Source organism: Cheilinus undulatus, linkage group 14 (genome assembly GCF_018320785.1).
Source record: "Cheilinus undulatus linkage group 14, ASM1832078v1, whole genome shotgun sequence".
NCBI lineage: Eukaryota > Metazoa > Chordata > Actinopteri > Labriformes > Labridae > Cheilinus > Cheilinus undulatus.
The window spans coordinates 29,231,118-29,243,733 of NC_054878.1; the positions used below are offsets into that span (position 1 = coordinate 29,231,118).

The 12,616-nt window shown below is 38.8% G+C and overlaps 1 protein-coding gene across 1 annotated transcript; it reads right to left on the reverse strand.

The window, feature by feature from the left end:
* Nucleotides 1-768: 768 nt before the first annotated feature.
* Nucleotides 769-11,583, reverse strand: zbtb2b (zinc finger and BTB domain containing 2b). Its single transcript, XM_041805449.1, has 3 exons — nt 11,246-11,583; nt 7,004-7,184; nt 769-5,961 (listed from the first exon to the last, which is right to left on the reverse strand). The coding sequence occupies exons 2-3, from the start codon at nt 7,174-7,176 to the stop codon at nt 4,539-4,541; spliced, it is 1,596 nt and encodes a 531-aa protein (XP_041661383.1). The 5' UTR covers nt 7,177-7,184; nt 11,246-11,583; the 3' UTR covers nt 769-4,538.
* Between the last annotated feature and the right edge of the window lie 1,033 nt (nt 11,584-12,616).

The following is a 12,616-nucleotide window of genomic DNA, read 5'->3' on the forward strand; positions in this document are numbered from 1 at the left end:
ATGGGTTCAATGCCTTGCACAGGGACACCTAACTATTGCACCGAAAGTGCACTACACCGATTTTTAGACTCGGGTTCCCAACCAAAGTTCCCCCAGACTGAACTGCTGCCCCAAAAAACCTTTACAGTAGCAATTACAGCCAGTCATGGTCAATAAAATTTTGCTTTAAAAAAAAGAAGAAAAAAAAATGCCCTCTTTAATGTGAAAGTGATAATAGATTTCTACAAAGTAATGCCGATTTAAGAAAAATATCTAATGCCAAATAAGTGCATTAATATTCACCCCCTTTAAAGTGACTGACCTAATTCAACAGAGCCCCAGCCAGTTGGTGCTAGTAGTCTCACAGTTAGTGAAATGGAGATCACCTCAGTGCAGTGAATGTGTCTTGAGTGACTGTAGTATGAAGACACCTGTCTGAAAGGTCCAGTCACTGGTTAATCAGTATTTCTGGCTACCATTACACCATGAAGACAAAAGAACACTCCAAGCAACTCAGAGAAAAGGTTACTGAAAAGTTTAAGTCAAGGGATGGATACACAAAAATTCAAGGCCCTGAACATCCCCAAGATTTCAGTCATTTTCATAAGATTCTCATTTGCTGTTGAATGTAAAATACTATAAAAAGAATCAGCACATGAAAGTATTCAAAAAAGCAATATATTTAAAAATTAAATCTGTTTTAAAACTACATCCATTTTTGGTGCCTTCCAAACTACTGCAAAATACAAACAGCTTCTGTTGTTTGGATAATAACGAGTGACTATCCATACAAATGAAAAGACATGTTTTATTGTTTATTCTTCAATGAAAAAAGAAAAATATTCATACAGAAAATCACTCACATTCCTGAGAACAAGATTGATCACAGTAGACTTCAGATGGAAATTTAGGTGTAGTTTTATGGGCTGCAGTTGAAATAATTTTATTGAACAATTTAGGACGCACAAGAGAATGTTTGACTTCTCATCTTCCTGAGATGTTTAAGCACACATTTACACAACCATAAAGTTAACAGACTGCTATGGAAGACGCTGAGAAAGTAAATTAGACTTTGTAGAAGCTGTGCATATTTCTGTGCAGCTCTGAAGCGTGTCAGTAGTACAGCATTTCAATTTGATAAACAAAACAAAACAAATAGAATTTTAAAAAAAAAATAATTAAAAAATTCTTCCCAGGGTTAATGATTAAATTCACAGACATTTTAGCTTCTTATGTGAGAAATGTTATGGATGATTGAGTTATGGCAGGGATCACATCATTGGCAAAAAAATAATGATTAAAGGTACTTTAAACTTAAAAGCCTTCTTATTCACTAGACCTGAGTGAGACGGCTCCACCCAGTCAAACATGAGGCTGATTGCAACAAAGCAGCATCTGCTTCTCAATACTTAATAACAGTGGAGTTTAAATTTTAAAAAAACCCCACTTTTATCTCATTTAAGCTGCACCTCGTACTTACTGTCAAGGCATGATAATGGCTCTTATAAGGGAGGGTGGGGGGCAAATAAAACATACTAAGGGATGGGCATTCATTTCAGAATGATTAAAATGAAAATAAAAAATGAGGAAAGTCAAAAAAATCCTCTCAAAATAAAGACTATAATTGCAGTTAGTTGATAATAATTCGTGAAGTTAGTTCATTTTGCTTTAAAATAATGTTGTAAATTAAATTCTGTACAATTAGTCTCTTACATGGCTAGAAATCTCTGCTCTGATATTAAAATGGCATACTTTTTTCATGAAAGGGGTTTGGAAGACATATTTCTTTAAGGTTGGACTGATCACATTCAGTCTCTGAACAACTGAGCAAAAGGCAATAAACAATGTAGGATTCATTTTCTTATTCAAATGACTCTTGACAATTAAATTGTTACAAATGTCCTCAACATCATCTTAATAGTACAAATGTTAAAAACATCCTTGTTTATAGGTGAAGTACAGTTATCATGAAATAAGAAACATTTATTATGCTACTTGTGCTTCTGTTAAATTTAACATGTTTCATTATGAGAAATTATACAATGCTTCACATTAAATGGACGTATGTGAAAAGATTATCAGTCATCAGTAGTACACAGAAAATCTTCTTGGTAATCCAAAAAGTTGTTGTAAGTGAACATAAATAGCTTCTTTATTTCCCCATATAACTATCAAACTGCATGTTTCCAGACAATCAGGTGAAAGAGATAAACCCTGTAGTTTTTATGTCTTTTAGCACAGTTTTAAAGCTAGTCTTTCCTGCTTTCAACAGCCATCCCCTCCTGTTTATGTAAACTCCTCTGCAACAGGCAAGGAGGAGCATTTATTTGCATTAATTTGTGGTATGGTGGCCCCAGAGGTCAAGAGTACAATTATATAATTGGGAAAAAAATCAGATGCTGAAAACAATTCCCTAAATGCAAAAATATTTTGTTATTTACCACGCATTATTAATTAATCAACATCTTTTATGTCAATTATAAACTGCTATAAAGGTTTCATTTACTCATTAGTACAGTGGTTCCCAATGTGAGGGTTTGGACCACCTAGGGGGCCGCAAGACACTGAGACAAGGTTGCTAGATGCCTTTCAAAAAACAAAGAATATTCTAAAATGATTTCAAATTGTATATTTTCCTTTTTTTTTTTTTTAATATAAGCATACACTTGGTTCAGTGTAAAATACAAAACGTGGTGAGATTTATGCTGAAATCAAAGTACTAAAAATGTAAGTGTGCACATGACTTTTCTTGAATTTGTATGGCTGCATCCAGCTATGCTTTAACCACCCCCAGGTACAGACAGGGTCCCCAGTCTCTGATGCCACTGTTTTTGTGGGTCCAAGGCTAGAACATTTAGGAACCCTGTATTAATGAAAAATCACTTGTTATTGGACTAAAAGGAAAAAGAGACAATCAGGAAAGCAGTTTATGTGATTAAAAATATAAATGCATCATGTATGATGTGTGATGGCACTGCAGTGCTTTACTAAAGCTCAATAGTGTGTAGTCATTATAACGTCTTTCCAAAATCCCATTGTGCAAAAACACTTAATCATCTGCAAAAAATATTTCTGAAACAGAGGGTATAGACAATATCGTCCCCCTTTTAGTATTTTGTAAGTTATCACAAACTATAAAGTGTTTTCTTATAAGGGTTTTTATTTAGTAAGTCAGTAAGAGTTACTGTGTGTGGGTGTGTTTCATGAAATACTTTTATGTTTTGCATTTACTGAAATGCTACAAGCCTCTGGTAATTTTTTTCAATCTTTTTTTTTTTTTTCACATTTTACCTTCAGGGCCACCGTATACTACACATGCTGCTTGTTTCTGATTTTGACAAAGATCAAATCAACCATATCTGTTGAAAGGTTTTAACACTGCAAAATGTTTCCCTTTGCACAAAGTGTTTACATAAACAATAAAAGGGAATACTTATAATTCCAGTATTTTCATCATGACCATGTTAACCAATTGAAGAAAAGAGTGTCATACTCATCCCCAACCATAATCTATTCATAGCTAAATCAATTCAAATCCTTCTTTTAAAGCTTGTTGTCTCTCAATATGCTTTTGAAATATGGCTATTTTTTATGACTTCATGCATTGTTTATTTAATAAAAAAATCATGTAGAAATTAAAAGCTTTTAGATGTAAATTTAAACAAATGATATGAGGATGAAATGTACAACAGTACTGGACAGATTCCTCATAAAGTGGGTAGAACGTGTTCATCAAAGAAACCATCAGAATGAAGGAGTTAAAAATCACTAACATTTAAACAATATCAACTCTCCTTCTGACTGACACTAAGGGTTCACACTCTTATCATAAGGAGGGATTGTGCTTGATTATCTTTCAGTGATGATACTGGATCCATAATGACACAAACTAGAGACCATAAAATCAAGCACTTGAAAGGGTTTTCATTAAAGGCCAATGCATTTTAATGACCTTTGAAACCTGAATGGAAGACAACTTTCCTGCATGAGTATCTACTCCAAAAAGAGCACAGATTGTCTCAGGTCTGAATATTTTGTGTGCTTTAAGCTGGATTATAATCACTTCCCAGTCTGCAGAGTCAGTCTCCCATCCACACCCAATAAAAGCTTCTCTTGCAGCTTTAAAGTGGATTGTTAAGAGTACAAGCTGCACGGCCAACTCATCTCATAACGTGCTGTCTCTTCCGGAAGCTTCTCTGCTTCCTCTTCCTCTTTTTGTGAAAGCCAGCTTCACCACAACTGAAGTTCACAAGTGAAAAAATGTGAAAAGCCTGAGTGAGATAGTAATCCAAACACGGCAGCAATGTTATCTGCTAATTTAATGATGTTTGGCTGAATTCAAGGGAGCTATAAGATGCTTAATTTAGTCTTTAATAATTTTTTGTTATATGGGGGACAAAATGTCCAAAATACTGTACCCAAAAAAAACTAAAAAAAATAATTTTAGTAGATTAAAAACCTCTGACAAACATACCCTGACTAACTTCACCTTTAGCTTACCTATGCACCATAATTTAGAAAATTAACATCTTAAAAACGGCACATACACAGTTATGGCACTATTCTACGAGGATTTCCTCAGTCTTTATGGGCTCCAGAGGAGTGCCAGAGTTGGACAAATCAGAGCCTTCATCTTTGGAGAACTCTTCACGCTGAAGCATCATCCCTGCACCCGTGTTGTTTCCCTGCAACGCTGCAAGCCCGCCCTGGGTGAAGCACAAATGTTTGATCACCTCGTTGGGGCTGGAGAATGTGGTGGCACAAATGTTACACTTGTACGGCTTCGAGGAGCCCAAAAACATGGCCTCCATCTGGCTGCCGTCATCACCAGCTGCGCACAGCTCCATGCTCTGCCGGTCCACCATGGTGTAGGAATCGGCGCTCTGGTTCAGGCACACGTGGCGGGCCGCCTGGTTGGCCCGACAGAAGCTCTTTCCACAGGCGCTGCATTTAAAGGGCTTTCCCGTGTGGATGTACATGTGTTCTCTCCAGTGGCTCTTCTGAATGAACTTACGCCCGCATGTGGAGCACTCGTACTTCCGTCGCTTCACTTCCCGGTCCAAGTCTGCACTCTCAAGGTTGTCTATATCAGCGATGTCTGATGGAGGAGGTGTGTCAGCCTGAGAGTTCAATCCTCCTACTCCCCAGCTGGATGTGGACACCTCAGCTCGTGGAGAGTCTGAGTTAGTTCCTGAAACAGGCGTCTGCTCGCTGTCACTGATTATCTCTACTGCTGTAGTGGAAGCAGAAGCACCTGGCCCCACCTTACTCCCCTTAAGGATCCCCTCTACATCCAGCATGCTCTGCTCTGCAGTCATGACAGGTGAGAGGGCGCTGCTCGGCTCGGCTGCAGCCTGCTGCATAGCCTGCGTGTGCTGCAGGAGGTGCTCCCTCAGCAGGCTCCTCTGTGTAAACCTGCTCCTGCACAGATGACACGAGTAATGCTTCCTGAAAGAGGAGCTCCTCTTCATGATGCTTGGCTTCACATGGAGAATGGAGGTACTTGCTGAGGAACCATCTGCATTTAGCAAGTCCATTCCCCCCTCCTCAGCTGTTGGCTTTGCCTCGCTGGTCGATGCCTCCATGTCTGGGGTCGAAGAAGCTAGCTTGGACAGTAAGGAGTTAGAGTGTGATGCAGAGGCCGCCGGCGTGGATGGAATTTTCCCCTCTGAGCTGAGCTGCTCCACATCAAACGGTGAGGAGAGCTGCCGCCGAGTTGGTAATCGGGCTGACAGTGCCACCTGCTGGTCAGAGATCTGGATGCCATAGAGGGAGGTGGAGAGGTTGATGCTCTGCTCAGGGTGGGAGTACACGGACTGGCTTGCCTCCTGCAGAAGCGGATAGGCGTGCAGGAATCGGACCCCCTGCTCCAGCCGTGCAGGGTCTATCAACTGAGGGGCGAGCTTGCCGGTGTACATGAGGTTCAGGAGATAACTGAAGATGTCTGGCTGAATGTCTGCAGCCTTCAGGCGTACACAGTCACTGAAACACAAAGACATAATGGTAAATACACTTGAGCATTTTCACACCACAGGTCACACTTACCCAACCACACTACAGTCACAGAGGATGTATGTATTCATACACATTTAGCACAGACACATACACAGCCCATGGATGCTTTAACATGTGACAGAAGGATTTACACCCCCCACCTTCCTGACAAAAAATACACTACAATACATACAGGTTTAAGCTAACATAGAAAGTGTATAGACACTTATTCTTTGTACTATAAGAAGTAAAAACAACCACAAAAACACCAAATACTGTTTCTACAAGACTTTTTTTGCAGAGCATTTTTGAGGCAACACTACTGTAAAATAAAGTGCTTTACATACACAAAAACTGAAAAATACAATATGACCCCCTCCATTCTATAAATGTATTGTATCATATTATATAGGGCTGGGTATTTCTGATAGCCACATAATCTGATATGTATTATACAGAGGCCATGATGCAAGGCCAATATTTCCTTTTCCACACATAGCTTATAATTCAAACTTTGTCTACCAACTTAAATCCCAAAAATTGGAGTTGAGGTGCCATTGTAATGTTTCTGCCAAAGCACTGTTTTCCAATTTAGTCAATCAACCCCAGAAAAATAAGTTGACTACAAAAATTGAATTGCATAAATTTGCACGGGTCTGTTTCTAGAAATAAAAAGACTAAAAGATTCCATTGCAAAATTCTTTTTGGATCTCTATTTAGTTAAATAAAGAAACTTTACTGGTCTTAATGACCTTAAAGAACCCTCTTATTAGTCAAATCAATTGATAGCACAAAGACTTCAGTTGTAGGACATCAGCTAAAAAGGTTACGATACAGTCCACTGCTCAACTACAAAGGGTTGTCATTGTTTGACAACATGAGAACAAGTCAGTATTATTTGGACATGAGGCCTGTAGGTTTTGGCAGCAAAATCGAGTGTTGGATAAATTCCCTGATGCGACAACAAAAAGTATCATGACTTTTTTTTCAGAGTGTATCTGATGCTACTGCTGACACACTCCCTCTCTACCTGTCCTGGTGGATGAAGAGCATCCTGAAGTAGTTGGAGAAGGCAGCAAGGACGGCTTTATGGGCTTTGAAGAAGACGTCTCCTATAGCCACGGTGCAGTCGCACAGGAAGCCAAACTCCCTCTGAGCGTTGAGCTGCTGCAGCAGGATAAGACCATGGTTGGCCAACTCCATTCTTCAACCTGCAACAAAGGCGCACAGACACACACACAAGCAGCAATGAGTTTCCTGTCTGGAAGGAGACCAGAGATTATTGTGACCACAAAGAGTCAGGCTGACGGTGGTGATCTAACGGCCCTGTAAAGACTAGCTTAACACAACAGTGAAGAATCATTTAGTGACACTGGAGACTATTTGTCTAGCACTACAGTCACAGATATTTATGTCCATTATCATTATGGTTAAGCTAAACAAGAAGCAGCTTGTTTATTTTATTGTATGCCTGGGTTTCTGGACATTTTTATGAAAAAGTAAAAACACATTTTTGTAAATCTTGACTTCTTTCATGACAGGGAATATTTCTTAACATTTTCTACAATTTTAAAATACCCTGTGAACACAGACAGAGAGCTTCTTTTATAGCAGTTTACATGTTACATAATTAGTTTAACACTCAAATGTCTGGTGCAATTTGTAGCATTTCTGGTATCTCCATTGATTAAGAAATAACAAACTACAACTGTTGTACATTTGTATTTTTGGTTGAGCTCTTACATTATATCAAATATTTCCATGTGTTTAGAAAGGCAGAGAAATTCTTAATTTTAATAGCTGTAACAGGACTTGTCCCTTTTGACCATGGAAATGCTGGATAAGGTGTCAAAAACTTCTCCATAAGGAAGTGTGAACTACTACTAGAAGCTGCTGTTCTGTTGCTATATTTCAATCATGTTTTGCAGTGCTAACTTGTGACAGACCACAGTTATTCTCGACATCAGCTGTGCTCTTTGTGTCTCAACAGGTCCCTCGATACGTAAAAGAGGTGCTCAGCAGTGTTCACCTTTGTAGCTCACTTATTATTTTCAATAATTGTCAAAGAAGTAACTGCCAAACAGAAGCATTTAGCATTTGCTCTCATTCAAACAGTCACCTCTCAGATGTTGCAACTTTCTTCACTATTTTTGTATAGTTTTTTTTTTTTTGACTAAAACAAAATGTTTTTTCAGCCCACTTGGAAACCAAAGTTCTTCTCTCTCCAGAGTTTCATCGCGTTTAAAAGTTTGAGTTAATATATTGTAGTACAACTCTTTTCTGATGGAGTCCAACCTAACTCATCCTCCAAGGAGATTCCAAAGCTACCCACATTTCTTTTTACCAGTGACGATGGGTGCTGTTGACCCTATAGGTCACTGGGGGACTACGAGGACCCCAGGCCATCACATGACCTAGGTTGCGGGTGTTGTCACACATTCCTCAAGCAAAAACTGGTTCTTCCTCCATTCAGTGGAGAAGAGAAACAGAGTGAATCTCCTTTCTCCAGCACTTTCTCCTCAGCACACAGCCTTAGAAAGGTTCTATACCAAGACAGGATGTTGGACATCTTTTCCAGTTAACCTCTTATAAACTGAAAAGTATTACTCCTTGTATCCCCCACTGGTTACAAAAACACAGTTTGACTCCCTCTACACATGTGCATTTCATCAGAGAGGTCAGAGTGCAGAGATGCTGGCACTGTGGCGCTCCAGGAAAAGGCTAGGTTTCCGTATCTTGTGCAAAGGAGCTGCAGGAATAGAAAGATGTAAAATACCCATCAACCACACTCCTGTCATACAGGACTTCTATATACACTCATCCTCCAACTTCCAGCTACCTCTGGAAAGAATAAAAGATTCTAATGCAACAGCTCCTCAATAAATCAAAGTTACAGCACCCACTTTTTGAGGGAACTACTTAGGAGAGCTTGAATGGATTTCTTTGGGATTTTAGGTTTAAGTCTGTGGTGCTGGTAGACTGCAATAGATTATACTTCATCCTCCTCATTTAGATATGTGAGATAGGGCAAAACAAGAACTTTAGTTGTTTCAATTGTTTGGTCAAGGAAATGTATCTCAAATGCTGCATTTCAGCTTATCTCAGTCAAATAGTGATATGTTTCCACCAAGGAGTCTGTTTTTTGTTTGTGGTTTGATGTGATTAACTCTGATCTTGCTTGAGTTGGAATATGGGAGTTTAATCTGGATTGTGATAGCTGTGTCAGCTGCATAAAGGCATAACATTATAGCTGTGTGACGGTGAGGTATACTGATAGATTCAATAAAGAGGAAGAACATGACAATGTAAACAAGAGGCATCAATAAAAGACATGCAGCATTTTGTGTTTTAGCATGGCATGTTTGGCGTTTGTCTATTAGTGCTGCTTTTACATGTAAAATGACAATTCTTTTGACTAATCAACAGACTGTAGTATGATCAAGTCCAACCTATAAGGTCAGATAGGTATGCTTGACACCCAAGTAGAAGGCTGCCTTATAAGTAGGATGGTACAGAGTGGTCATTTTGCTATCCTTCCCACCTTATTAAGTAGAAATGCAAGTTAATTTGACATTTTATGGAAACTTTTCTGAAGATGAATAAGTACTTCATAACTGCCATGGACCCAAAACAATCTAATTTCAAAGCTTTAACTGTCTATTGGTGATAGACTAGGCCTAAATGCTAAATTTGTATTTCTATTAAACTCTTCCATGGCCTGAAAACTTACCATAAGGTTATACCAACCACTCTCTTTGAATTCTCTGAACAACTTACCAAAGTAGGTCTTATGATGGTTAAATTAACTGCAGGGCTTTGATGTTATAAAATATATATTTTGAATATATATCACTCCATCCATACATGAGAGAAGGGCATTCACTTGTCCTTCCTTCTAGTAAATGCACCATTTGAGAAGCAACATCTTGTGTTAAAATGTAGCTTCTGATGCCATGATTTTAACATTTTTGTGTAGCTGCTTTCTGCCAATATTATCCTGTATTCCTGCACTCTATATGACAACAGCTGCGATATGCTACCTCATCAACAATGATCAGGCAATATTAAGTGGAACATTTAAAGAGGTGAGTAATATTCTTGCTGAAGAATAATGCCATTTGAGGCTGGTTGGGATGACCCATACTACCACCATGCCACCCAAGTACAGCACTATTCTGCAGGAAACATTGCTTACCATAACTGTAAAGCAAATAACCTATATGACTCCAAACCTTATTGTTTTTAAATTTATATGTGCTTCTTATATGATTTTACAGCCTTGGACACTTAACCAAAGCACAACATGGATGCACATTATCATAACTTCACTTTTTAAAAGTTTCTTGGTTCATAAAAGTGCTCCTATTTCGATTAGGCTAAACATATTTCCCTTTGAACGTAAAAAAGATTAGTTTTCAAATGTAGCCCATTAACATTAAGCCATAGCTCAAATGCTGGTGAATTAACTTTACAATAACCTCTTATCTGTGCTTTTTTGTCTGTTCCCTTCATAAGTAATGACTATTTAAAGATTCAAATTGTTACAGAACGGCTTCAATACGTAGAAGTGAAACTCAAAAATCATGGGCATGATTTTTCTCTTAACATATACAGAGCAAAAGACTATTTGGTACAAATACACCATATCAGTCAAGTTTTGGGACAAAATGTACCTGTTTGTTATATTTTAACATGGCACGACTATAGATCAGTCATACTCTCATTTGATCCGGCAAGATGGCCTCACTAGGCTTGCTGATCAATACCAATACTTTTCAACAAAAGCACCGCCCCTGATGAGTGATGTAGACACGTGGAACAGTTACTTCCGTGGTGAGAATTTCTGTTATTCTGAGAACACACCGTTAAAACTCTCCGTAGAAACACATGTGAGGACGACAAATACACCGAGAGACACACTGCTGAATTATGCAGATAGAAATAAACAGCTGTTGTACATTAAGCATTATTACAGGAAGCGTGGAAAACGAGCGCGTCTCCACTGACTCCTGTCTCTGCCTAGACTCTCTCTCGGTTGCTATTGCTAGCGCGAGAAAACGGACATGCGCGCACGCGGGCGCAAGCACACAACACACACAGCACACGCGGGGCATGAGAGCGAGAGACGCAAGGGGGATGGGGTTGGTCACGAATGCGTTTCTTTTAACTTCCCCGTGACAATTACAGAGAGCCAAAGCGCACACAAGTAGCTAAATAACGTAACACTACGATTAAACGTACGGGTGAGTGTGTAGCGAAAAAACAACCGTACCTGCACTCCGAGTTATTTGGTGGACTTTGCCGTGTCGCCGTTGTTTGTTTGTTACCGGGGACTCGTCCGTCCTCTCTGGGATCGCAGCAGCTTGTACTGTTCCTCGCAAACGCAGCATTCGTTGGCGGCGGAGAGGGTCGTCCGTCGTTGTTTTCCGGTTAGGGGTTTTACGTTACAATCACATGACTGTGGGTAAAAACCAGCCAAAACACAGCCGTTGTAAAACCGTTGAGCAAGTGGGCGGTTGAGTTAACGTTAATTTCCCGCACAGTGTAACCGCCGTCAGATCTACCTCCGCGAGACAGTTTGTTTTCTCTCTTTTGACAGCCGGTGAGTGAGGGCTTAAACAGTTAACAGCTAGGAGTCACCAAATGCTCTGTTTTTACCGTGAACGACACGTTATAACGACACGTTATAAAAACTGACGAATTTCTCTGTGCTGTCCCTCACCTATTATCACTTTAATATTAAAAAATGCTTTTCCAAATGACGCTTAACATTCGCATTTTGTGTAAAAAATAACCCACTTTTTCACTGACTTTAAAGAAAGCACCATATTAAAATAAAGAGACATTCATTTAATACAAACTTGACATTTATATTTTAGAGAATAGAGATAGTTCCAAAGCGTAGACGTTATAAAGATATGCCAAAGGCTTTATAGTGTTTACAAAGTAACGTTTCACTTTTTTTATAGAGCATACATGCATTAGCTACATTGTGTCATGCCTATACGAGTATTACATAATGAGTTACTTTTAAATAAGATAAATAAGTGTCTCAGTTGAAATTTAACTTTATCTTAACCTCTTTAGGGGTTAAAATGGTTTTAGGATATAGATATCTTCTCTGGTCAGTACCGAAAGCATTCATTGGAAAGTCTCCTTGTAGCTAAAATTGACATTGTGAATATGAAATGTAGGTGTTCTTGCGTTTATCTTTACACCATAATTTAGACATTAATGCAAATATGATATCCACAAGTTTTGGTGCATGCAAGTAGTAATATGAAAACTCATAGCTCCCTCAAAATATATGTTTTAATAAATAATTTCACATCAAAGTTATTTATCGGTTTCTGGTAGGCTAAATACTGGGTTTGTGTTCTGGTCACTGTATATCAGCCTTTCTCAACAAGGGTACCATGGCATCCTGGGGTGCCTTCTGACATCATCAATGGGGCCATTGATGTGCTTTACATGTAATTAACAATTACAATAAATATGCAGAGCATTGCCCTTACCAGTATAATTAATCAAAATTGTCATATATGCTCCTGAAATCACATAGATATAGAAAATATGCATGTTTTATTTCAGTTTAGGAGTGAGGAAAGCATAAGAGTGTGTTTTTAAAAAAGAAGAGAGAAAG

Bases quoted from the DNA above. Each gene is read 5' to 3' on its own strand.
- zbtb2b (XM_041805449.1), bottom strand. From the start codon at position 7,176: ATGGAGTTGGCCAACCATGGTCTTATCCTGCTGCAGCAGCTCAACGCT. The intron at 5,962-7,003 runs GTAGAGAGGGAG...TTTGTGTTTCAG, and splicing joins CTCTTCATCCACCAGGACAG to TGACTGTGTACGCCTGAAGG.